Source organism: Cyprinus carpio, chromosome A11 (genome assembly GCF_018340385.1).
Source record: "Cyprinus carpio isolate SPL01 chromosome A11, ASM1834038v1, whole genome shotgun sequence".
Classification (NCBI taxonomy): Eukaryota; Metazoa; Chordata; class Actinopteri; order Cypriniformes; family Cyprinidae; genus Cyprinus; species Cyprinus carpio.
Window position 1 is genome coordinate 2,681,496 of NC_056582.1, and position 24,957 is coordinate 2,706,452.

A 24,957-nucleotide genomic window follows, 5' to 3' on the forward strand; every position below is an offset into this window, starting at 1 on the left:
CATTCTTTCAGTTTCGACCTCGACGCGTCACTGTCTGCCGCTACAGTGCGAACGCGCTTAGCACGCCGGAAGTGACGTCGACTCTGCGTGCCCGTTGTTATAACGGCTAGGTGGCCGTTCGGCAAGCGTTCAAAGCTACCGAGGGTCCGTGAGTTTATTGATATTTACTGAACGTTAGCCATGCCGCGAGTGTACATCGGCAGGCTGAGCTATCATGTGCGAGAGAAGGACATACAGCGGTTTTTCAGCGGCTACGGGAAGCTTTTAGAGATCGATCTGAAGAACGGGTGAGTTCGCGGAGCCCGCGGCGTCGGTCCTGAGGACGACAGCTCTACGTTTCCGATGCGTTTCATTTAAGAATATGTTATTTTCTAATGTGTTTGATAGATTGCTCTGTGTGTCCTGCTGATTGTTCTCGTCTGGTCGAGGCTCTTAGCGCGTGCTCAAGATGGCGGTTGGTTTGTTGTTGTGCTTTCGTGCGACCAGACGACTTTTACTAAAACTTTTCAATTGTTCGGCGATTCTGAGACACCATAAATAAACCATTCCGAACTGTGGTCGTTTATGTAACAGTTGGTCAAGTGTAGAGCTTAATCGACAAACGCTACAGCGACGCGCCGCATGATTTCTAACGCACTTCAGTAGATTTATTTATTTATTTATACTGTGATAGGTCTGTTGATATTTCTCCATCGTACAGTATGAGCCCCGTGCATGATTACTGTATGCGTGGATGACCGACTACATTTGACAGAATGGACAGCGTGTAAACACACCGCGCTGCCAATATGGCGCCTGTTTTGGTCTTAGATTGACACCGAGCATGTTTTTATTTGCCTGCCAAAACTCTATATTGTCACTTCATATATATTGGACAGATCAGTTGGATAAAATAATTGCTCATTCAGTTCAGTTTGTCCAAACCTTGTCATTATTATTATTTAGGAAGGCTTTTTTGTTCACAATAAAAACTAAGCTACCGAGCTTTGATTTGTAGCTAAAAGAGTATTTGAACATCGGACAGAAAGACAAAGGGCTTTAATGAAGGTACACTAAGAACAGCTTTGATTTGTAGCTAAAATACCTCGGACAGAAAGACAAAGGGCTTTACCGGAACTGCAGTTTGATTTGTAGCTTAAAGTTTGAGTAAAAGAGTGAAACGAACATGACAGTTTTAACAAAAGACAGAAAACATAATAATAAATGGGGTTTTTACTTTATTTTCTTTGTTCAGCGCCTGCAGTCGAATGAATCTGCAGTCTCAAGCTTATTTGGGAAATATCGATATAGGCCGATATTAGTGTATGAAAAAGAGTACAGCACCAGTCAAAACAAAATATAATATTCCAAAATTATCACTCGAACTATATAAAAAACACTTAACAAAAAAAAAAATAATGTATAAATTTAAATAACAAATCTAATTATCCAAAATGAGTCTGACATCAGTGCACTGAACAGTGTATTTTACTGACATCCAGCAAACACGTCTCGCGCACTTTAATGCCCTTTGAATGTAACATGCACATTCATGAAACTTACTAGAGAAGTGTGACAGTATACCCCTGTAATAAATACTATTTAAGTTCACGTCTCGCGCACTTTAATGCCCTTTGAATGTAACATGCACATTCCCTATGGAGCCATTTTCAGTGGTATTCCGTACACTTAAGCTTTAAAGCGCGCGCCATTGCTGGAGATCTTTGTTGAATACATTTGTGCTTAATTTCAGGTATGGGTTCGTGGAGTTTGAGGACACCCGTGACGCAGACGATGCCGTGTACGAGCTGAACGGTAAAGATCTGTACCGTGAACCACTCAACATGAACCACGCGAGACCACCACGGATACACCGAGATTTATACGGTCGGCGTCATGCGCACTAAGTACAGTCTCGCACAAAATACAATCTACAAAACCATTCCCCTCTTTTCCCCTCCCTCAGGCACGAAGAAAAAGTGGAGGTGAATAATAACAGTGTTTTATTTTAGTTTACAGTGGACTGTCCTTTCAAAGCAGTAGTGCATCCAGTGACTAACTACACGTCTCTGTTCAAGTCTGCAGTGCCTGGGCTCTGGATGGAAGGCTTCTGGGATCTAATGCTTTTTAATGAAATTGATCTTGAAATGTGACCTTGTTAAATGGGAATCCCTCAGAAGATGCCTCTGCTTTTGTAGTTTTGGGCCGTTTTAAACGCCAAGGGTCATATAAATGTGCAGTATAACTTGAGTACTCTTCAAAAGTCAGGGAGAGTGACTAAAGATGTTTACATGCTGTTTCCACTCTTTATAGGCCCATCTCTAAATCTATTCTAGCCAATAGAATCCTCTGTAGTTGTGTTCTGAAGCCTCGCTGGCATGTAAACAGTATGACGTGTGACGATGCGATTTTGTGTTTACATCTGAATTCAACATTAACAAAAGTCCTTGATGTTTCAATTTAAAAGAGTCCGGTGCGGGCTGAGTCCGAGTCCATTGAGGCTAAGATGACTGCCTGTCCCGTTTGGCCTTGGCTTTCACCTTACAATGTGTGTGTGACCTTTGCCCTTTGACCCTTGGCTGACCTAACCGGAAGCCATGATGACAGCTGCCTTTTGCCAATAGACCAGGGTGATGGTGAGGAAACCCATTGGTTTTTATGTTGAACGAAATATTGGTCAGAATAAACGAATGTAGCTACCCACTAGTTTTTCATTTTACTTTCTTTATTAAAAAGAGCAATGGGCTTCCCTTGCTATGTGTCTTGTGCTCTCGCTGTTCTGTCAGTAGACAGATAACACGTCAGCATCTAATGTAAGTTTAGTTTTTTTTTTTCCCCTTCTGTTTGTTTTCATGAGGGTGTTGTGTACTCGTTTGCTGTCTTTATAATTGGGGCTCACGTTAAAACCTGTGGCGCCTGGAGCGGTATTCACGTCCAGAGCATTGCTGTTCTTGAGCTGTTGGGTGAAGACCAGCAATGTGACCGTTGACCCTTTCTGAGGGACTGATTGAACAAATCCAGTGCGGTCATATGTCAAGATTTATTTAGTTTGTTTTAAATAATTCCACAGTAGTCGTTCCCTTCAGAACTATGTGGTGCTGAAGTTTTATGATGTTTATTTGGGTTGACTATTGAGCGGGGTGGGAAAGAAGACTTCATTTTCTCATGCCTGGACGTCATGCTTTATGCAGATGTCTGAAGAGGTTGCCTTGTGCGCTTTCTGGATTGCGTCTAATTCTGTACTGATTGTCTCTTGGCTTTTGTCTGAAGGCAGTAGTGGTTATAGCAGCAGGAGCCGGACCGGACGAGAGAAATATGGACCTCCGGTTCGCACGGAGTACCGACTGATAGTGGAGAACCTGTCCAGTCGCTGCAGCTGGCAGGATCTCAAGGTGAGCCTGTTTTCAAAGGTGTCCCCAAGTAAAACCCTCTTCTTTTTGGACTCGATTGAATTGAGGTTGCTATGCTCCTGGGAGCCACATTTGAAGGGATAGTTAACCATCAGTTGTTGCTCCCCAATTTTTTGCTGGACCTTTAAGTAGGGCTGTGCAAAAAATCGAATGCGATTTTCATGCGCATCTCCTCAGTAAAGGCGCTCCTGTGATTAGTAGTATATCTCCAGCACGTGCGTACAGATCTGGGTTGCCAGGTTCCTGCCCAATTGCTTCTCAACTAGTCCAATCGCGTTTCGCTCCGGCCGATATTTCCCCCGATAAAAATACACCCGGGGTTAAAATATATGGGCAGGGTTGCCTTGGTAAAATTCGCATTTTACGGGCTAAATATCACGTTATTGGTATTGGGGTCGCTTCAACCCGCGGACATGAAAAACAACCACAGACTTGGCAACACTGGTTGGCACTTACTACACAGAGCCATGATTCACTGACAGTCTACACAAAATCGATTTTAAAACCGCCGGCGATTCTTCGAAAGATTTTGTGTAGCTTGTCGGTGGACTACGGCTCTGTGTAGTAATGCCCGCTCCACCTGAACCAGTGTTGCCAAGTCTGCAGTTGTTTTTCATGTCCGCGGGTTGAAGTGACCCCAATATCAATAACGTGATATTTAGCCCCTAAAATGTGAATATTACCAATCCAAAAAAGCAACCCCGGGATGCTTCCAAAAAAACGTGATTGGACTAGTTTTGGACTAGTTTTGAGAAGCAACTGGGCAGGATTTGTTATGAAAACCTGTCAGCCCTGATCTAAACGCACGTGCTGGAGATATACTACTAATCACAGGAGCGTCTTTACTGACGAGATGCGCATGAAAATCACATTCGATTTTTTTGCCCAGCCCTACCTTTGAGCTGTTCATGCCCCTGAATCATTCTTGTCTTTGGCAGTGATCAATACAGAATAGTTCCATGTGTGGCTTTGTGACAGCAAAAAAAAAGTGAATATTGAAAGTGCAATTAAATGAGAATGGATTATAGTCTCCATTTGTGTTTTGAGAAACCTTTGTGTCTGTAATTGAAAGCCTTGTTGTTTTGTGACCGTAGGACTTCATGCGTCAAGCTGGAGAGGTGACCTATGCTGACGCCCACAAAGAACGGACCAATGAGGGGGTCATCGAGTTTCGCTCCTACTCTGATATGAAGAGAGCTGTGGACAAGTTGGATGGCACTGATATCAACGGAAGAAAAATCCGTCTTGTGGAGGACAAACCGAGACGACGTCGCTCCTACTCTAGGAGCAGGTCCAGGTCAGGCCTTCAGGTTCCTCTTTTCATCTCACTTGGTCTTTCTTTCTCTTTATTTTTAATGTCTTGTGTTTCTGTTGGTCATTTGAATTGGATGTTTTGTTTTATAGGTCTCGCAGCAGACGCCGTTCTCACAGCAAGAGTCGCAGGAGTTCACAAAGTCGTTCGAGGTCCAGATCTCGGTAAGATGGCGCTTTTTTGTGTGTGTGTTTGTGGTTAAAATGCAACTCTGAGTGCTTTTCTAAGTAGCTTGTGTCTGTGCTTTACAGCTCAAGGTCCCGCAGCAAGCACCGCTCTCGTTCCAGGTCTGGTCGCAAGTCCCGCTCCAGGTCTAGGAGAAAGTCTCACTCCAAGTCCCCTACAAAGTCCCGCTCCAGGAAGTCAAAGTCTCGTTCCCGCTCGCGTACGCACAAGTCACGCAGTCGCTCCACCAGCCACAAATCCCGCTCTCGCTCTGATGCCCGCAAATCTCGCTCCAAGAGCCGCTCCAGAGCGAAGTCAGAGAGAGATTCCAGGAGCCGCTCCAAGGAGAAGTCGGTCAGTAGGAAGTCCCGAAGCCGCTCTGCTTCTCCAAGGGAGAATGGAAATGGAGAGCGGGCCAAGTCCACTTCTCGTTCGCCGTCCCCTAAAGAGAGCCGCCGTCAGTCTGAGTCGCCCGGCAAGCGTTCTGCGTCTCGCTCTCCTTCACGTTCTGCGTCTCGTTCCCGCTCTCGATCTGCCTCTCAAGACTAGGGTCTCGCCGGTTGGTTTGCGCAGCAGGAATGTCACGCACAGCTCAGTGTTAATCGATCTTTCACAGCCTATGAACATTCACCACATGCTGGACGAGGCTGCAGGCCAGTGTAGTATTGATAACTCTGCTGTTTTCAACATTGCATGAAAACAAAATTGCATACCAGAGGCCCCCCCCCACCCCCCCATACGTCAAATTAGAATTTGTTTTTCTTTTTGTCATTAGTTGTGTAAGCATCGCTCAGGTCGTTGTTTGTGTTCGACTCTCTTTGGTATGGGGTGTCTTTAAAAGGCTCTTTATTGTGAGGTTCAGGGAGGCTGTAACAATACGTTATAACTGATAGAATGTCTGCCTACTTCTGCAGCTGTCTTTTTGTGTAGTTGAGATGGGATAGTTGAGTGGATGGCTATGAAAATGCTTCCGCGCTGTATAGTCAGTCATAACTGTCTCATGCTGATATTTTTCCTGGAAGCTTTTTGTTTCTGTTTGTGCTTTGAATCATCCTGAATTATATGTATTTTTGTTTTTGTTTTACAAAAAGTTTAATCCATCACTTGCAGTGTGATTTCTTGAGATTGATCTGATTTTTAAATTGGTTTTTGAACATTTTCCAGTGTTTTAGTTAAATAAACATTTCATTGGTTTCCAGTGTTGCTGCTGTTTTCTTTCCCGAAATATGAGCAGATATTGACCATATATTAAGACTATTAATGCTTCTTCCTCATTTGTTGCACCTGAAGTATAATGTGCTCCAGTAAAAACATCTTTCCTCTCTGCTGCCCCCCTGGAGAAACCAGTCCATTAATCATTATAACGAAGGTAGATGTGATAACCTTTCTGATTGCCTGCTGAACTGAAACATTGTGTCCCTGTGCTTCAGAGCTTATGTCATTAGCAATTGGAATTATTCATCTAAACGTCCTTAGAATTGTTTACACTGGTTGTTGCTGGGATATTTGAGCTAAATAAAATAGTTTGAAATTACTACAATTGACAATATTATTAACTTAAATGAGAAACGGAAATAAATTAGCAGCATGACCGCAAAATGGCAGAATCAAGCAAGACTGTTCTGTTGGATGGTACTTTATAATTTCCTTTTTCAGAATCTGATTTTGTTGTGTTCTCCCTCATTGTTTATTTTACAGCGTCAGTATTACAAAAAGGTAACCCAGTTTAATTTCCCCCAAAGCTGATATGTGAATTTTCTGTATGATGGTTCATTTTTGGCCACGTAGTGCATCTCCTCTTTTAGCTGGCACAGTTGACTTTCAAAAAGATAAATATAAACCGGGAAAAGGAGAGGCTCTCTAAAACTGAAACAATGAGACTGGCTATATATGGCATTATATAGACAGAAAAAAGCAGTTACAATGCAGAACAAATAAAAAATACAAAAGAGAAGAAAAAACATACTACAGGGTACAAGACGGGTATATAACTAATCACAAAAGATCACATCAAATGAAAAGATTAAAAGACTTACAAATTTCAATTGTTTTAAAGCTTTCTCGTTACACGAGTTAAAGATAGTGCCAAAGTAATGCTGTAATGCTGCAAATCGGCAAGCAAAACATAAAAAAGAGGTTTCTGACCTGAAAATTTACATATATGTATATAAAATTGATACAAGTCCTTGCAGAAGAGATTAAGAGCACCATGGAAGATTCAAAGGTGAAGCTTCTTAAATGGCTCACGTAGACATGTTTACAGGTGTGAAGGAGATTTATTCAGCACAGTACTGCTGGAGATGTGCCCATCTATATCACAATCGTTCAGTTTGATTAGCAGACAAGCTAAAATAGCCGTTCGAAACGAATGAACAGTGTGCATTACTAAACTCTGCATGCTCTGCAGCATCACAGAGCAGCTGACCTCGGAGAAACTCCAAGCAGTCAAGTTATGGATCACTGCAGGCCCTCGAGAAAAGTTCACCGCTGCGGACGTGAGACTCTGCAGCTGAAATACAGACGAGTACAGCTGCTGAAAGAGTGGCTTTAAATGGCTGTGTATCTGCTGTGCTGACCAGCTGGAGCTTCTCAAGCAGCGTCTGGACAGCGGTGGAGGTCTTCTTGTGATGCTCCGAGAAGGAGGAGAACTGAAATACGACACTAATATCAACTTCCTTCTGGAAGAGTATGGCATTATGGTTAACAATGGTGAGAGTGTATTGTTTCATTGTAAAAGTTTCATGTTACGGCAAATATTGTTTACTGCTGTTTTTGGGTCTTAGAATACATCTAGCTTTCTATATGTTGTTTTTTTACACACACACACACACACACACACACACACACACACACACACACACACACACACACATATACCATTTTAGATAAACCTTTTGCTTTGATGACTAAAATTTCAGATGGTGTAAAAAGTAATAAAATATTTTCCTTAAGCCTTGAATACATTTGCATGGACACATCTTAATCATTTTTTTAAGGTACAAAACTTTTTCTTTTTAATCTTTTTTCTTTTATTTTAATATCTTGTCGCATTATGTCACTGTTTTTCTTCACTACAATGTCAGGATGCCTCCACCACCTTGGCTTTCTTTATTTTGTGCCTTGCATAAATCAGAAACTTGAATTTAAAATGTGTTCATCTGAAAAGAGGTACGTTCAAGTGTCTGAAGTTTAGACTTTTTTTGGATTGGGTTTCCAGATGCAGTGATAAGAAATGTCTATCACAAATATTTCCATCCCAAAGAAGCGCTAGTGTCCAGTGGCGTTCTGAACAGGTTTGTGTATTCAAATGTTTCTCTCTGGATTTGTGTAGAGACTGCATCGAAACAAACCAGTCTGTGCAGAATTCAAAGGACTTGTGTGTTTTTTCAGGGAGATCAGTCGTGCCGCTGGGTTGATTGATGAAGAAAATACAGGGAATGATTCACAGTAAGCTCGAGCCGAATGTTCTGGTTATGTTGTTTACAATGCCTGAGGTGTGACCTCTAGTTAATTTTCTAGTTAAATAATGGGTTCTTATTTGATGATTAAACAGGGCACTTACATTCGTATATCCTTACGGTCTTACCTGTGTTCAACACAAAGCCAACCTTCTTCTCCTTAACACTAATGCCGCTCAACAAACACGAACTCTCCCAAACTGTCATACCTGTGTTCAACTCACTGCGCATCTTCTGTGCTTTAACACGAAGGCTGGCAAGCTGGCAGTTCTGGGCTCATGTCACATGTTCAGTGACCAGTACCTGGACAAGGAGGAGAATAGTAGAATAATGGTAAGATATTCAGCTGCTATTGCAAAACGTCCCTGTTTCTGTTGATGAAAGTGTAGAGCTGGAGGTTTGTTCAGAGTGTGATCAAATTAGTATTGCTTTACTATCGCTCCAACCACTACCCCTAACCTTCCGCTCATATCCTGCACTGAACATGGGTGATTCCTGAAATAATATGGCTTAAGGCTGGAATATGAATATATTTGGTCCAGAATGATGGCAAGTTAACCACAAAGAACACCTTAGAAACACAGCAAAGTGTTAAAAACACTCTCTTATTGGCCAATCGCTACATATTTCGTTCCAAAGACTTTCATTGATACGCATACAAATTAAAACATAACTATTATTATTTTTTTTTTTATCATGCCAGAGAGCCTGATGTCATATTAACGCTGAAATTCTGTGAGCTCAGTCTAGCGTGCCGCAGATTTAGGATTGTGGTAGTGAGTTTTGCACGGGCAAACAGCACTCGCCTTTCCTTCAAAAAATTGTTGTTTTATTGAGTTCTTGTTTCAGAATGGAATGTACTTTAATATAATATGATGTGTGTGTTCCAGGATGTTGTTTTCCAGTGGCTTACAGCTGATAGCACTCCTCTCAACCAGAAGACGCAGAGGACCCAGAGCTGAGCGCTTGTTACCTGCTTAACCTGGTTCAGCTAGTTCTTTTTATTTTTTTATTATCATTCAATAGTTCGGGCTCAGTTGGATTTTTATGTCTTGAAAGAATCTCCAAGGCTGCATTTATTTCTACAACAAAAGCTGTAATGTTGTGAAGTATTATTACAATTTCAAACAGCTGTTTTCTAAGTGAATATATTGTAAACTGTAATTTATTTCTGTGATGCGCAGCTGTATTTTCAGCATCATTACTCCAGTCTTCAGTGTCACATGATCTTCAGAAATCATTATAATATGATGATTTGCTGCTCAAGAAACATTTCTGATTATTATCAATGTTGAACACCGTTTTTCATTAATACAAAGCGTTTATTTGAAATCTATACAAATATTAACAACATAAAACTTTTTAATGTCATTACAAAAAAGCAATCACACCTCACTCCAAACTTCTATCTACACAGGCTTCATCTGCCTGACAGCACAGGTCATGCTTCAGGGCTGTGTACACTGGCTTCATGTGTTCCCAGATCACAGACTACACCATGCTGCCGGACACAGGAAGTCTGTCCGAGCGTCTGAGGGTGTGTCTGCGGGAGGCAGACGAGAACCCGCCAGATTTCACGTCTCTGTTTGACATGTCTTTGCTAAAGCTGCACACAAACGCTCTTCCCTCAGTCCTGGAGCTAGAACTTCCTTCAGTTAACATTTCATGAAGAGGCTTTTCATGTGACGCAACTCATTCCTGGATCTTGGCCTACAAAAACACATCATCTTTTCTGTGCTCTATCAAATCGGTGAATTATTTGCTTTGATTTCCCTGCTGTTTTCTGTGCGGTTCACAGATAGATTGCCTTCTTGTTGATGGGTCTGTTTGTAGATGCTCTGAATCACTGAGGCTTTGTTTTGTGTTCAGGTCCTTCAGCCGGCCTTCAGGGACCTTCCCCCACCCAAGCCTGACCTCTCTGACCTCGATGAGACCTTTCCTTCGGAGAAAGTGAGGCTGGCTCAGCTCTCAAATAAATGTGAGTTTCTAGCATTCGTTCAGAGACGGTTCTAATACTGTCACTGTTTCTAGTTTGAGTGGTTTCTGACGTCTTGTCTTCTGTAAGGTACCGATGATGATCTGGAGTTTTATGTGCGGAAATCTGGAGACATCCTAGGAGTGACAGGGAAGCTAGACAAGGACAAAAGAGATGCCAAGCACATTCTTGAACACGTCGTCTTCCAGGTGGTGGAGTTTAAGAAGCTCAGTGAAGTGAGTTGATCTTGCAGAAACATTTCTATTTGACCATTCATTTAGCCTTTAATGTAGTGAAATCATCATTTGTGCACCCACAGGTTTCAAACCTACATGATTTTTCTTTCTGTTAAACAAGAAAAGGAGCTGCACTTTTCCACACAATGGAAGTGGATCGTAATTTATTTTGCCATGCTCAGAGAAGGACCAAGAAGACGTAGTCTCGAATCCTTCGTCACTTTAAAAAAAACTTACGTTTTAGAAGTAAATTTTAATCTGTGCCATCAAAAGACTAGAGAGAATAAATTAAATAGACTGGGAGAGATATTTATATGGTGCTTTGTTGGTAATTTATACTGCCAAGCTCTAAAAACAACCATCACTAGAAATCATTTCTTTCATGGAAAAGAGCATCTTGGACATTCTGCCTGAACTCTCTTTTTGTGTTTGATGGAAGGCAGACATCAATGTGGTTTGCACAACATGGGGTTGAGTAAATGACCATTTTTGGCTGAGTTACTCCCCTAAAGCTGCTACTTCTCCCCTTTCCTCCAGGAGCATGATATCGACACCACAGAGTCACGGTTCAACATGTACTGAAGCAGGCTGGCCGTGGATCTCTGGACTTGTTTCAGAGATGGTTTATATACACAGAGTATGGACACTCAAGCTGGAACCACATGTGCAAGAAAAGTCAGGTGTGGTTCATCAGAACTTTCTCAGTCATACGCTTTAAAGAATTCACTACATTTCTTATAACAGTTTTTTTATATATATAAATATACAAGCTTTGTTTTCTCCTATTGAAATATTTGGATATGTACACATTGGAGTCCAAATCCAGCCTTTGACACGGACATTCAGAATTATGCACTGCTTTACGTCACTATGAAAATAAAAAAAATAAAAAATACTAAATCTGGCATAGAACACCTATATGAAAAAGTTCGGCTTTCCTTTTTGTTTTATTGATGCAGGACCTCCAGGAAGTGTAATAACCATTTTTGTATCTAGCATGTTTGCTCAGTTTTATTTCCAGATGGATGCGAGCCAGTCAGCTGAATCTAAATGCCAGGTGACTCTCGAGCAGGGGTGTCCAGACCTGTTCCTGGAGGGCCGCTGTCCTGTGTGGAGTTCAGCCCAACCCTCAATTAAACAGCTAATACAAGCTCACTACAAACTTACAGGTTAGAGATAAAATCTGCTTGACGTTGGCCCTCAGAGACCAGGATTGGACATCCCTGTGTCCAAAAGTGCATTCCAAGGACAGGACAGCAGCAGCAGACAGGCTCCGTTTTATTCATTTAGAAAAGAACACAAGAGAAGCATTTTCACCAGCGGTCTCCGTTATATTGCCACTAAAGTATGGTCACTGCTCACATTTACTCCGAGAACAAAATAAATACACATTTTGAAACATGTTATTGTCGTGTGCATTATGAAGCTCACACTTGACCCAACACACAGAGAGACAGATTCTTTGTAACACTGACGATGCAAGTCATTTCAACACTTTATTTTTTTGATTAAATACATTCTATAAATACATAAAATTAAATAATGTACAAGGTTAAAAAAAAAATCAAAAAAACAATAAAATAAAAATGAAAAAAATGCATATTAGAACAATTCTCAAGTTGAGATTTTTTTGAAGAGTAGGATCACGTACCTAAAATAGGGTTTCGATCAAATGGCCAAGTTAGTTGAGCTCTGTTCCTCTCGGAGATCTGGGATTGCAGAAGACCGATTAGATCCCTGCCTGACCATCTCCTTCCATGAGCGCTGAAGCTCCTCTGAAACATTTGTGTGAGGGGACGTTCCTGACCACATCAGTGACTGTGCCGATTGGTTAATAGGACTCCATGTGGACTCCAAACATGATTTTGGGCTCTCAACTATGGCCTTAACAAGGGACACTTCCCACGACGGATGTGTGGTCGTCAGATCAACACAAGACAGGTCCAGAGAGCTGGCCAGGACAGGCTTTTGAAACCTGACCCTCTCGTAGGGTGTGGAGGACTTGCCTTGCACTGGACTGCTCAGCGCGGTGCTCAGGGCGCTGCCTGGAGAGAGAGCGTTCTTGCTGAGGGCAACTAAAGGCGACAAAAGACTTGTGGAGTAGTTCAGACAGGGTGCAGCCGCAGGGCCGGGCTCTGGATACTCCAACACAATGCCTTTGTTTGGTCTCAGGAAGCCATCGGCTGAAACCGCTGATAGAGACAGACTCCGGTCTGTACAGAAGCTTCTGTCAAAGTCAGACAGTGAGGGGCCCTCATAACTCCTGGCCAGCTCTAGAAAATAAGCAGTGTTTAGAATTCATTATTAAAAACATTCCATTAGGTTCAATGTAAAAGGTTAAAATCAGTTTTTCAATGCATGTATTAGGACTTTACCAGGTCTGTCACGTCCTGCATCCATTAGGAAAGCATGGCGTTAATTAGGCTCAGCTTGCATTTATAGCTGTGCTTGATTAGCTCATTCACGAGGCGTTCTATATATATATAATTTATATAATTAAATAATTGCAGTGGACACTCATACATATGCATATGTGTAGATATGAATACATATCTATGGTGGAAATTGTCGAAAGTTCGAATTATTATTCGATTTTAAACAAATTGATTCATAAATTAATAACTATAAAGTATTAAAAAACATACAGAATAAAATTTCTTGATGTATTTTGTCCAGTTTAAAATGCATAATAAATATTTTGTCGCTTGGCTTGTGGTGTGCAATTTACCACCTACCTACGCATTATTATGAAGCGCGTTCACCTGTTTGCGAGCGCGCACGTACTGCGTCTGGATGGTGCGCACGCAGCGTGTGTCCGCTGACGTCACTCGCGGGAATGGCTGTGAAAAAGAAGCGCGAGATAGAAAGTTAGAAACTTGGGCGCGCAGCAATACAAGTTTAGCTGGCGGGTGCTCGTGCGCTGCTTAATGAGAGTGTTTATGATATTTGCGCGACCAACTCATTAACATCACAGATGTTTGTGCGTTTGTATGCACGCAGCACAGTGTCCTCGTAAAAGTCTGTTTTATTGGTGCATTTTGGGCAAACATTAGGGAAATGTCGTGGTTTGCGCGCGGGTAAGTGCATAAAGTATATTATTCTTGTGTGTTTAGTGTAATTGTGTTAAAGAATCTTACTTTAGGACATGAAAATGACCACATCTGATGCATTTAAATGAATGTCTGGGTTTGTAGAGTTTGTTGACATTAAGTTTGTGAAATATGCATTGAACCGCGCCTAATGTAAAAACACAAAGAGAGCTGGAACTCGCGCGAGCCGAGCAGTTTCAACATTACACCGACAGACTGTAACATTATTAACTAATCAAGACCTTTTCTATGTGATGCATAGCTTAGTTTTTAATCCAGATTTACACGTTGTTGACATGCATTGAGACTGTTAGCCAGAAAGGCTAGTAGATTGAGAGTGTGTGAAGGTGGTGAGTTACTTTCCATTACACAAAGCACATCTGAAGATCATTGACAGGGTTGAAAGTAGTATTTAATCTACACGATGCTGAGTTTTTCCATCTGGTTTTGGTTAACATTGTCTGGCAAACACAAGACCAGATGTAAAAACACTGCCAAATGGTGTTAGTGTCCCATCAACACATAGCTGGCAGAGTTTGCTGATCTGTGGTCAGTGTTGTTTTGCCCAACCCTAAACATGGATGTGTGTTTGTGTGTGAACAGTGAGGACGAGGAAGAGGGCATGTGTCAGGACACAGACTCTGATGTGGCTGACCAGAAGGATTGTGGGAAAGTGAAAGTGAAGTGGACTCAGCAGGAGGTATGGTATTAATCACAAGGTAGTTGTTTTTTTGGGAATTGAACAGAAATATAGATTTATGTGTTGCATGCTATTAGAAAAGTACTTTTTGTCTCATGCAATGTGAAGTTTAGGCACAAAAGATTAGATTATTCATAACAATAAAAAATCAGTGCATAGCCTGTTTGACATTATGACACTTAAATACAAAAGACCATAAATACTCAAAAAGAAGCTGAGATATAATACACCTGTAACATCTCTTATTTACTTTCAACTTTACACCACTTGGAAAGATACATGAATGATTCACCCAGAATTTAATTTCTGTTCCAATTTACTCTCCTTCATGGCATTCCAATGGGCTTAATGAAATAAAATATATGCTTAATATTTAGACCCATAAACGCTGATCAACACATACAGGGAGCTCTTGAAATATGGTAAACATCCGCTGTTTGAATGTTGATCATATGTGAATAAATGCACCGTTTTTCTTTTGCATGGCATCCAGCTTTAATCAGTTAGTTATTTGTCAGGAATGAAAGATGCTGTATGCATTTATTTATTGGTTTGTATTTTTCAGGATGATAAGCTGCGGAAATTGGTGCTGAAATTTGGACCAAATGACTGGAAAAACATTGCTGGCGTTTTACCTGTAAGTCTGTTAACGCACATCAATGATGCGTTCAGAAAGCTGACGTGAGAAACTCCTTGCTTAGATTCATGGAGCTTTTGTGTCTCCACATTTAAATGTCTGTGGTAGTCGGCTTTAACGGTGGAGGGGTTTTCTTGTTGTTTGTTTGAAGAATCGATCAGAGCATCAGTGTCAGCATCGCTGGTTCAAAGTCTTGGATCCTGATCTCGTCAAAGGTCCCTGGACAAAGGAGGAGGATGAGAAGGTACGGTGTGTAGACAAAACCGCAAAAAAAATGTGTGCTTTCACCAGAACGTCTTCTAATCAAGCTGGGAAAAGTATGGAAATGAGTAAAATGCTTAGTCATGAACATTTCTATGGTATATAGTCTACATACATTTTTACAATTTCTCATTTAGTTTGTACTAAGTGACACAAATGTATGATTTCAACAATGCAGAAATCATGGACGGAATAGTGAATCTAATCATAAGAATAGAATTTACTGTGTTACGCTGAATGGTTTACAATTTGGCAAATTCTGGACGAATAAATTAAAAGTAGGACTGAACACTAAATACAAATCTGATATTGCTTTGCTTTACAGCTAAAATAATTTCAACCATATAAAAATAACTTAAGTCACATTATTAGAAACTACAGCAGTGAAGTGGTTACTTTGAGCTAGGCTTTTATTTGAGATACAGTGGGTTAATGACATTTTTCAGTGTTACAGTTGTTCCCAGAATCCAAGAAAATTCTGACTGGAAAAACAGAATTTCAAAAAAAAAAAAAAAAAATCTAATGGATTTTCTAGGGCTTTACAGTTGGTTTCTTACCCAGTAATCCTGATCTATCAGAGGAGGCTGAAAATGTGTCGGTGAGGACTGTGCGTTTCTTAAATGTGTGTCAGGTGATTGAGCTCGTGAAGAAGTACGGCAACAAGCAGTGGGCGATGGTGGCCAAGCACCTGAAGGGCCGTCTCGGGAAGCAGTGCAGAGAGCGCTGGCACAACCACCTCAATCCAGACGTCAAGAAGTCTTCCTGGACCCCAGAGGAAGATCTCATCATCTACAAGGCTCACTGTGTGCTGGGCAACCGCTGGGCCGAGATCGCCAAACTGCTTCCTGGAAGGTGAACGCACTGGAGATTTTAGCATTGTCTGAATGAGTGCTTGGCTTTTAGGGGAGCCTTGTATAGTTGGGCTGGATTACGCTCTTGTTTCCCATAGGCTTGCATTCTATGTGTGGCGGCACTTCCCCTGGGGGAAATATATATGTATATAATGTAAATATAAACAGCAGACAGGCTTATTGAAAGTGCAGATTAATTCTCTGCCAGCAGGAGGCACTTTGGGAACGTCAGAAATAGCGGTTTATGGCTGTAATCGGAGCAGCTGCGCTCATGAATGCTACTTTATCAGGCATTATAGGAAAGATTAAATGAAAATGACATCAACATTTCTGAAGACAATCACTTCAAAGCGTTGATGCATGTCTGATTTGTACAAAGGCTTGTTTCTGCCATGGAATTAAAAAAAAAAAATAGATACAAATGAAAAGATAATTGCAACTTTATCTCACAGTCCGTTTTTTTTTTTTTTTTCATAGTGCGTGAGTTTGCATCCCTCAACTCAGAATTCTTTTCTTAGGTATAAACTTGCAGTTGTGAGTTATAAAGACACAATCCTGACATTTTCTTCTAATTGTGAATTTGTCACAATACTGACTTATCTAACGATTGAACTTCCATAGACTGGTATATTGTGAAGTTGAGAAGATTTATTATTATTTTTCTTTTTCCAGAACGGACAATGCTGTCAAAAACCACTGGAACTCTACCATCAAGCGTAAAGTAGAGACGGGTTTTTACACCGGTGTGGACCTGACGCTTCAGGCGCTCCAGCAGCCGGAGAGTGAGGAGACGGGGCAGCGGCAGGTGCTTCAGCAGTGCTCTGAGTGCACAGTACTGATCGGGAAGCTTTGTAGTTGAACTCTGTTGATCTGTGTTTTATAGGTGGAGTCTTGCGATGATGGAACCAGTGAGGGATTACCAGTCGAAGTCTTGAAGAGGGTATAATGAAAACTTCAATGATTTTAATTCAAAGTCTGCGTGAGGCCTGTGTTTGACATCCTAATCAGGACTGTTCTTCATTTAAAAAAAATACTAAAAGTTTTCGTGACTCTCGGTTAATTGTTCTGGAGTTATATGACCATAAAGTAAGATGATATTCTGATGGCTTGTGATGTAATTAAGGGATATCTTTATAACGGTATAGCAGATACTTACATAAAATACATTTAAATATCAGTCGTCCCTTTATATCGCCCAATAATATGTCTTAGTGAGATGATATTTCAATGCTTAGTTTTATGATTAAAGCTTTGTAGTTTCAAAACATAAAATGCAGTGCAATACAATGATTGAGAGACGAACGAACGCTTGATGATCATATTTGGTCCTCACATTTTAACTAAAAAATGATGTCTGGATAATCAAGTAAAGCAAAGCTGCTTCATTCCAGTTAGTGTTCATCTTGAACTATTACAGCTTGTGACACAAGTGAGTGATGGCCATGTTTGGTTGTTCGTATGACGATGTGTTGTGGAGATTCATTTTTAAAAGCGGTGTCTTTAATAAGGAATCATATGAAATTCATTTCCTGCGCTCTTGTGTTCACAGGATCCGGATGCACAGGAGAAAGTCACCACTGCTCCACACAGAACTGCATCTCCCAAGACACCGAAAGCTCCAGCGAGCCCCAAAAGTGAAGCTGGAGACTCTAATGTGTCCACGTCTCCGACTTACCCCCCCCCCTTCCTCTCTCCCTCAGCGGCCCCCATGCTAAAGGAGGTGATGGAGCTCATGGATGGGGTGAGTTCAACCCTAAAAACAACAGCTGCTATCTGTAATTATCAAAGCACATATGTCACATGATATAACTACAACTTGTTACAACTAAAAACTGACTACTACTCTCTCTCTCTCTCTCTCTCTCGCCTCTTGCTTAATATACCTAACTCTCTCTCTCTCTCGCCTCTTGCTTAATTCTAGATCTAACAACCCCTAGATAAAATACCTAACAGAAATGGCTTTATTTCTGATATGTACATATCAGAGCTTTCTATCTGTTAAACATTTTATTGAATTGTAATATTTGTACCGCTTTGAGAAAATGGTTTACTATTGTAAAGGTTTTTAATCAATTTAACCTGTTAGCCAGCACCCCCTCGCAGCTGAAAATGCCCTACATAACTTAAAATTGCAACCTTTCTTACTTCAGTGTGCTACACACACAATTTTGGTGTCTTTGGAAAGAAGACCCTTTACTTTTCATCATCCAGAGTTGATAATGCTCAAAAAGATTAAGTTATAGACACTGAAGTGCTTGAAAAAAATTGCACCACACTGATTTTTTTTTTTTTTCATATAAAAATACATGAAATCAGTCCTGGAGCAAACAAGAAAAGTTGAAAGTCACATGTCTCATGAGTTTCTATTTTGAATCTGAAAAAGTGAAAGTGACGCGACATATTCAGGAAAAATATTTACCAAATGTATTGAAGGGTTCTACAAACTATTAAACATACCAATGTATAGTTTTTCAATTATAAAACAATAGACAGAATCTTAGACATCTTATAAGTGTTTTATTTGAGCACTAGAAAAATACAATAAGAATAAAAATAAGACAAATAAAAAATAATTAACTATGTATGCCAATTACACTCCATCGTGAGATTGCTAGAAACATAGCATTTACACTGATAGACACTCAAACAGTCAGTCATCACGTGCTGATGGCCAGTAATACAAATGGTAATCATACAGATGCCCCATATATTCAGTAATCACACTCTATTCGTATGGACCGCATCCACACTGATAGCTGTCTATCACACGCTGATTATCAGCCATAGAGATGGTAATCATGCAGATACAGCCACATTCCCCACAAAACACGCACACTTATAAGAAAAATGTTGAAGAAAAAAAAAAAGGAAGGAATTTTTGTGCAAAAAGCCGATCGCCAAGTTACGCCACCAATAGATGATGAGAGTGCGCCAGAATTCAAATATACAATATTCCGCTTGTCTTTGACATTTTTTTGGTGGATCGTCTCATTCTGTTTGTGACACTGTATGCTACAAAACCATGCTGTTTTTACTACCAAGACACAGTTTTCTGATCGTGAGTTATTCCCTAACGGATACAAACAATACTGCCCCCGAAGAACTGAGACGTAAACAAAGGAATTATATCCATATTGCAACATAATTGGACTAAAAGTGCTCTGAGATGTCGTTCAGTGGACCCTTACCTTTCTAACTAAACCAGGATTTACAGCTGTGGATGTGTTTATGACTCGCTATTACAATGAATCTGGTATGTACTGCATTTTGAGTATGCATGTTTTGATGTGTACTGCTTACACAAATTTAGCAAATACATTCTTTATAAGCTTTCCATTGAAAAACGGCGATCTGTCATTGATGCTTGAGGCTTAGATCTTTATAATGATGTGTAGTTTGTAAAGATGAATTTTGTCCCGTTTCATTTAATCTGTTCGTAAACACTGACGTATGGAAACAATGAGCGTTCAGTGTGTTGGCGTCCAGGTGCAGGTTAATAGGTTAATCCAAATTCAATTTTACATGTTTTTAGGAAACTGAGTATTTTTAATTTAAATAACTTTGAATCAAATTTATTATATACTTTTCAACACAAAATTAGACAAAATAAGTTAATAAAAGATAAAAAATAAAAGTTTGACACCACGTTAAAAACAAACCAAACTTGCTGTGGATTATCTCCTACATATAGACTCCAAACCTTTTTAAAACGGTTAAAAAAAAAACAAAAAAGTAATTTATGCATAAAAAAAAAAAGTGTAAGTTAATTTATGCATGTGTTTTGGTGTTGACCTAAACAAAATTCCCCCCCAAACCCAATCAAAACAAACAATTTTGCAACTTAAAAAAAAATTAAAAACTCCACATCAGAAAAAAATAAGGCACAGCCCACTTTAGTTACAACCTAATTTCCGCAACTTTTCCTCTTCATGACAACTGTAATGCATTTAAATTATATTAAGTCTAAAAGTTCTGCATAATTAAGGGCGTGGCCACTTGAGTGACAGCTGGATTGCCGCTACGGTCGCCACCATCGAGCAGGGTTGGTGTGGTTTCAGAGACCAGCTCCGCCCACTTTGGGCTTCAAAAATGCTCTTCAGAAACCTAGGGGTGACGTCACGGACACTACGCCCATGTTTTTTTTTCCAGTCTATGGTCTGACAATAGTAATAATTTCTTCTCCAAGGATCTGGAGGGCTGGTGTACGATGTCGGACTTTGAGCTGCCGGAGGAGAGCCAGAGCTCCGAGCTGCTTCAGTTTCGTCTGGAGGGCAGCACCCTGCAGGAGCTCAGCAAGGGCAGCAAAGGGGAGCTCATCCCCATCTCACCCGGCGGGGCGACGCCTCCGTCCATCCTGAGCCGCCGCAGTCGCCGCCGCATCGCCCTTTCCCCAGACTCCAGCGACTCCATGACCCCCAAGAGCACACCGGTCAAAATCCTGCCTTTCTCTCCTTCACAGGTACCACACACGCTTTCACATCACTGCCACATTTACACCTTAATAGGGTCCAGATCCAGCAGTTAGCACTCCGGTCAACCCATATACTACCTGATCTTTGGCAGTTTTTTTATTTTTATTATTATTATTATGTTTTGGAAGCAGGACTTTTATTTTGATGGCACAGTATATGAAGAAAAAATAAGTGTCCCACTCAGACTTATTGTGTTGGGTACTCTCCTTGTTAGAGAGTCGAATTCCTATTTAATAACAGTTCTTTATTTGTGAAAAATGCAATAGGTTTCCAGGCAAAATCTAGAAGTTGCCATCTAAATAAATCTGTTTTTCACACCCATTCACAAATCCTTCAACAGAAACCATCAAACATGTTTGATTCAGAAAGGCTTCATTAGTAGCTCATTTATTTACTGTAAAAGAGTTTCATTATCATTTTGCTGTTTTTACAGTTCTTTAATATGTGGACCAAGCAAGACACGCTGGACCTGGAGAATCCTTCTCTGACGTCGACTCCTGTTTGCAGCCAGAAGGCCCTCGTCTCGACCCCCCTGCACCGGGACAAAACCCCGCTCACGCAGAAGGAGAACTCTTTGTGCGTCTCAGCCTTCACAGAGAGCTTTATTCACATTGTTTGAGTTCAGATGTCACTGTTAAACTTCTCATTTGTGCTCCTGTAGGTTTATCACACCAAATCACAAATCTGATCTGGACACGACTCCCCGGACCCCCACTCCATTTAAAAACGCCTTGGAGAAATACGGCCCTCTGCGGCCCCTGGTGAGAGTTTTACTTGTTATTGTGGTGTTTAAATCTCACATACAACTCCCTGATGCTCAACCTCCTGTTTGATATTCTAGTTTTGATAGAGTTTTTTGTGTCTCTCTTTTGGTTCTCTTACCTCCGACCCCAAATTTGGAGGAAGACCTTAAAGAAATGTTGCGCAGTGAGGCAGGAATCGAGCTGATAGTAGAAGATGAAACTCCTACAGAGAAGAAACGCAAGCAAGTGGTAAGACGGCACACGGAGAACAAATAATATCATGTACAAGCTGTTTCTGGATTATTGTTGTTTTTTATGCTTGATGGACCATTTATCATATATATCAGATATGTTTTTTTCACCTTTCCTTTTTAATGTTTATTAGTGATTTATCGACCAATTAAATTTTATTCATTTATTTTATATATATTTTGAAAGTGGCATAAAATGCTGACATGGCATAAAACATCCAAATACATAAAACAAAAGTTACTTGTTTATTTGCCAGTTTGCGGTTATATTGAATGATTTGTGTCTCTTAACAGTACCGGCCGCCGATGAAGAAAGTGCGCAAGTCTTTGGCTCTGGATGTCATTGACTGCAGTGAGACTGCTGCTGCACGAAAGCAGCAAATTAAACACATGGTCAAAACCAGCCAGAAGGTACAGAAACCGGAGCGACGGGCTTGCGTTTGCCCGGTGTCACCGAACAGATTTAAAGCATGTTTTGTGTTTTGAAACCCCAGGCTCAGATGGCGCGGTCGCTCCCTCTCGTGTCCTCCTGTGGAGTGAAGAAGGAAGAGAACGTGTTGGATCAAGGATTTATTCTTGGCCCGAATGAGAGTGGGCTGCCCACTAAACCTGTGCCTCCGACACTGAAACAGAGTCCTCCGTTACCTGTAAGTGCTGTTACATCAGACACGTTTACAAAACAAACATGATTAAATAAATTACATTCATAAATAATTAAAAAAAAAAACACAGCACTATTATTTTTAGTCATCCTTTAGTTTTGGCTCAGTTCATAACTGTTAAGTGTGTTATTATGCAAAACTCTTTATGCACTGATGACAGACATTGGTTATGTGTTGTTAAAGGGATAGATCATCCAAAAATTGACATTTTCTGAAAATGTGTCACCCTCAAGCCATACAAGATGTAGATGAGTTTTTCTTCATCAGGTTTGGTGAAATGTAGCATTGCATCAGTGTCTCAGCAGTGGATGCTCTGCAGTGAATGGGTGCCGTCAGAATGAGAGCTTTTGTCTTCTCCAGATGTTCTCCAAACCCTATGAAGAAACAGGAGTGGATTATTGTGATGTTTTTATCAGCTGTTTGGACTCATTCTGACGGCACCCATTCACTGCAGAGCATCCATTGCTGAGACACTGATGCAATGCTACATTTCTCCAAACCTGATGAAGAAACAAACTCATCCACGTCTGTGATAGACTGAGGGAGACACATTTTCATCAAAATATTCTTTTTGGGGTGAACTATTTCTGTAAATAAAGTGTTTTCACTAGACAAATATAGGCATTACCACATGATTATTTAACAATAAAATAATTTTACTGTTGAATTGTCAGCAACAGTAATTAAATCCTGATATCCTTATCCTTTTCTTCTTCTGATAGATGTCTCCAGTCTGGGAAACGGTGGTCTGTGGACGGACGAAGGACCAGCTGATCATGACGGAGAAAGCAAGGCGGTACCTTCGCTCTCTAAAGTCTCATGCCCCAAACCGAGCGCTCATTCTTTCCTGATCCCACGCCGAGTCCCAGTGCAGCTTCTGGAGATTTTTTTACAAAGCATAATGTGTAAAATTTGTGTTGGTTGAAAAAAAAAATGTGTAAATGTCATGTAGAATATGAAACCAATTACTTGTTCCAGAACAGACTTGAATGCTGATAATACTTTTGTCCTGTTTTCTGTGGCATATTAGCACATTCAGAGCAACATTTTACTTCATTTAACCATGTATAATAAGTGTATTGCTATTTTGTTTTATTTATGTATTGTCAGCCTGTTTTTGATGTGGCAGCAAGCATTTTGCTGCAAATATAAAAGGGCGAACATCCCAAGCCAAGTAAATAATCAGGTTACTGTTCAGGGATCTCAGTATTTTGTGCTCTGGTCACATTCTCTGCATTTGTGTAAGAAAAACACATCTGCTAGACTCGGCTCATGTGATGTACTGGCTGGATATACAGTCTGTATTAAAAGAAATAGGATGACATTTTCCTTGACTTTAGGAGGGTCAACATGTTGTAAAATAACATTTAGGACCTCAGGATAAGGCCTTAATTCAGTGTGCATAGAAACATGAAAACATGATTTGTTTTATTATTTTTTTATTTTTCTGAAAAAGAAAGGTAGGCTACTGTATGCTACAAAAGAAAAATAAAACTGCTGTTGGAAGTCTTGATGGTAACACCTAGACCATAAATTCCTGTAACTAGCATATTGAAAATAATAGTCTCTAAATTTCAGGAAAATTGAACTAGTTAATTACCTTGTCCTTTAATTACAAAAATGCAATAAGTTGTATGTTACTTGTTTAAAGGTGCAGTTTTGTCTTTTTGATGACATGCAGTGACAGTGTTGCGCTAAATCAGATGTATATAATTGAGCTTCTAACACATTGCAGAAGTTACAGCATTTAAGTAGAGGTCAAGTTTTTATTGTTTTATGCGAAGCTCTGTTGAATGAGTTTTTCCTCAAGGAACATACATGGACTTACCAAAAGGTCAAATCTGCTCTTTTTCCACACAGATACATGTTGCCACTAAAAAGACTTACTACTTTTCTTGGTTAAGTAGAAATAGCGAATGTTACGGAAACATAATGAACTGTTTAACTGTGGCACGTGCTGAAATGGCAGAAGCCAGTATTTCTCAGCCAAAGTCTCTTTCATGAGCAGTCAGTTGACTCAACGGCCACTTTATGAAATAAGTGCTGTGGTTGTGGCTTGGGTCAGGGTCAGACAGATTTTCCTGCTTTTTTTAGTCTTTAGGTGGATAAAAAATAATAAAAATAAGTGGTTGTGGCTTGGGTCCTGGTCAGATTTTCTTTTTTTAGTCTTTAGGTGGATCACATGTCTGATCAATAACATTGATTCTATCAGTCAACAGCTTATAGACTCACATAATAATAATAATAATAATAAAAAAAAACCTACTATAGATTACAAATACAATTAAGCGATAACAATCCATAAATGACTGCATATCTGTCAGTCACAGGTGACTTTAAATAAGTGAATACAAATAAATCTGTAACCTGATGCAGGGTTGCCAACTTTCACTCATTTACCATAAAACAAATGATTTCAGCCAGCTACCCAACTACATCTCACGGCAAATAACAAGAAAATACTAAATTAATGGAATCATTTAGATTAAAATATGCGATTTCATGCATTATAAAATCATAACTGTAAAAGGGGATTAAAGAATTCTTTACATTAGGCCCTAAATAATCAATCAACACGGCTCCAGTTCATCAGTTAACATCTTGTGAAGTGAAAATGTGTATGCAAGAAATATATTCATCATTGAGGTATTTTAACTTGGTTCTGGCTAGTCCATAATCCATAAAAACGATCCCTCAAACCCCAAGAATTAGGCCACGGATCTTTAGTGCTCATGTGTGCCTGAAGCTACTCTCTA

At 40.2% G+C, this 24,957-nt stretch overlaps 4 protein-coding genes across 4 annotated transcripts; 3 read left to right on the top strand and 1 right to left on the bottom strand.

The window, feature by feature from the left end:
* The first annotated feature begins 48 nt into the window (after window positions 1–48).
* Window positions 49–6,059, top strand: LOC109081239 (serine/arginine-rich splicing factor 6-like). The gene is made up of 6 exons (XM_042765875.1): window positions 49–287; window positions 1,733–1,879; window positions 3,254–3,371; window positions 4,484–4,686; window positions 4,794–4,865; window positions 4,953–6,059. The coding sequence occupies exons 1-6, from the start codon at window positions 181–183 to the stop codon at window positions 5,413–5,415; spliced, it is 1,110 nt and encodes a 369-aa protein (XP_042621809.1). The 5' UTR covers window positions 49–180; the 3' UTR covers window positions 5,416–6,059.
* Window positions 6,060–7,075: 1,016 nt separating this feature from the next.
* Window positions 7,076–12,057, top strand: LOC109056439 (intraflagellar transport protein 52 homolog). The gene is made up of 9 exons (XM_042765766.1): window positions 7,076–7,113; window positions 7,274–7,361; window positions 7,446–7,575; window positions 9,815–9,908; window positions 9,996–10,074; window positions 10,194–10,302; window positions 10,390–10,535; window positions 11,073–11,215; window positions 11,557–12,057. The coding sequence occupies exons 1-8, from the start codon at window positions 7,076–7,078 to the stop codon at window positions 11,115–11,117; spliced, it is 729 nt and encodes a 242-aa protein (XP_042621700.1). The 3' UTR covers window positions 11,118–11,215; window positions 11,557–12,057.
* Window positions 12,058–12,166: 109 nt separating this feature from the next.
* LOC109056449 lies at window positions 12,167–13,043 on the bottom strand. Its single transcript, XM_042765876.1, has 2 exons — window positions 12,911–13,043; window positions 12,167–12,808 (listed from the first exon to the last, which is right to left on the bottom strand). The coding sequence occupies exons 1-2, from the start codon at window positions 12,933–12,935 to the stop codon at window positions 12,204–12,206; spliced, it is 630 nt and encodes a 209-aa protein (XP_042621810.1). The 5' UTR covers window positions 12,936–13,043; the 3' UTR covers window positions 12,167–12,203.
* Window positions 13,044–13,340: 297 nt separating this feature from the next.
* Window positions 13,341–23,720, top strand: LOC109101924 (myb-related protein B-like). The gene is made up of 15 exons (XM_019115279.2): window positions 13,341–13,612; window positions 14,228–14,324; window positions 14,890–14,961; window positions 15,113–15,205; window positions 15,854–16,074; window positions 16,746–16,878; window positions 16,957–17,013; window positions 17,623–17,814; window positions 20,260–20,532; window positions 20,979–21,121; window positions 21,207–21,306; window positions 21,427–21,537; window positions 21,834–21,950; window positions 22,034–22,186; window positions 22,924–23,720. The coding sequence occupies exons 1-15, from the start codon at window positions 13,593–13,595 to the stop codon at window positions 23,050–23,052; spliced, it is 1,911 nt and encodes a 636-aa protein (XP_018970824.2). The 5' UTR covers window positions 13,341–13,592; the 3' UTR covers window positions 23,053–23,720.
* Window positions 23,721–24,957: the final 1,237 nt, after the last annotated feature.

Coding starts and splice junctions, on each gene's coding strand:
- LOC109056439 (XM_042765766.1), top strand. CDS start 7,076: ATGGAAGATTCAAAGGTGAAGCTTCTTAAATGGCTCAC. Junction 7,362..7,445: donor AAAAGTTCACCGCTGCGGAC/GTGAGACTCTGC, acceptor TGTGCTGACCAG/CTGGAGCTTCTCAAGCAGCG. Junction 10,075..10,193: donor TTCTGTGCTCTATCAAATCG/GTGAATTATTTG, acceptor TTTTGTGTTCAG/GTCCTTCAGCCGGCCTTCAG.
- LOC109081239 (XM_042765875.1), top strand. CDS start 181: ATGCCGCGAGTGTACATCGGCAGGCTGAGCTATCATGTGCGAGAGAAG. Junction 3,372..4,483: donor GCAGCTGGCAGGATCTCAAG/GTGAGCCTGTTT, acceptor TTGTGACCGTAG/GACTTCATGCGTCAAGCTGG. Junction 4,687..4,793: donor TACTCTAGGAGCAGGTCCAG/GTCAGGCCTTCA, acceptor TTTGTTTTATAG/GTCTCGCAGCAGACGCCGTT.
- LOC109101924 (XM_019115279.2), top strand. CDS start 13,593: ATGTCGTGGTTTGCGCGCGG. Junction 14,962..15,112: donor ACATTGCTGGCGTTTTACCT/GTAAGTCTGTTA, acceptor GTTTGTTTGAAG/AATCGATCAGAGCATCAGTG. Junction 15,206..15,853: donor CAAAGGAGGAGGATGAGAAG/GTACGGTGTGTA, acceptor AATGTGTGTCAG/GTGATTGAGCTCGTGAAGAA.
- LOC109056449 (XM_042765876.1), bottom strand. CDS start 12,935: ATGGATGCAGGACGTGACAGACCTG. Junction 12,809..12,910: donor TGCAGGACGTGACAGACCTG/GTAAAGTCCTAA, acceptor CTTATTTTCTAG/AGCTGGCCAGGAGTTATGAG.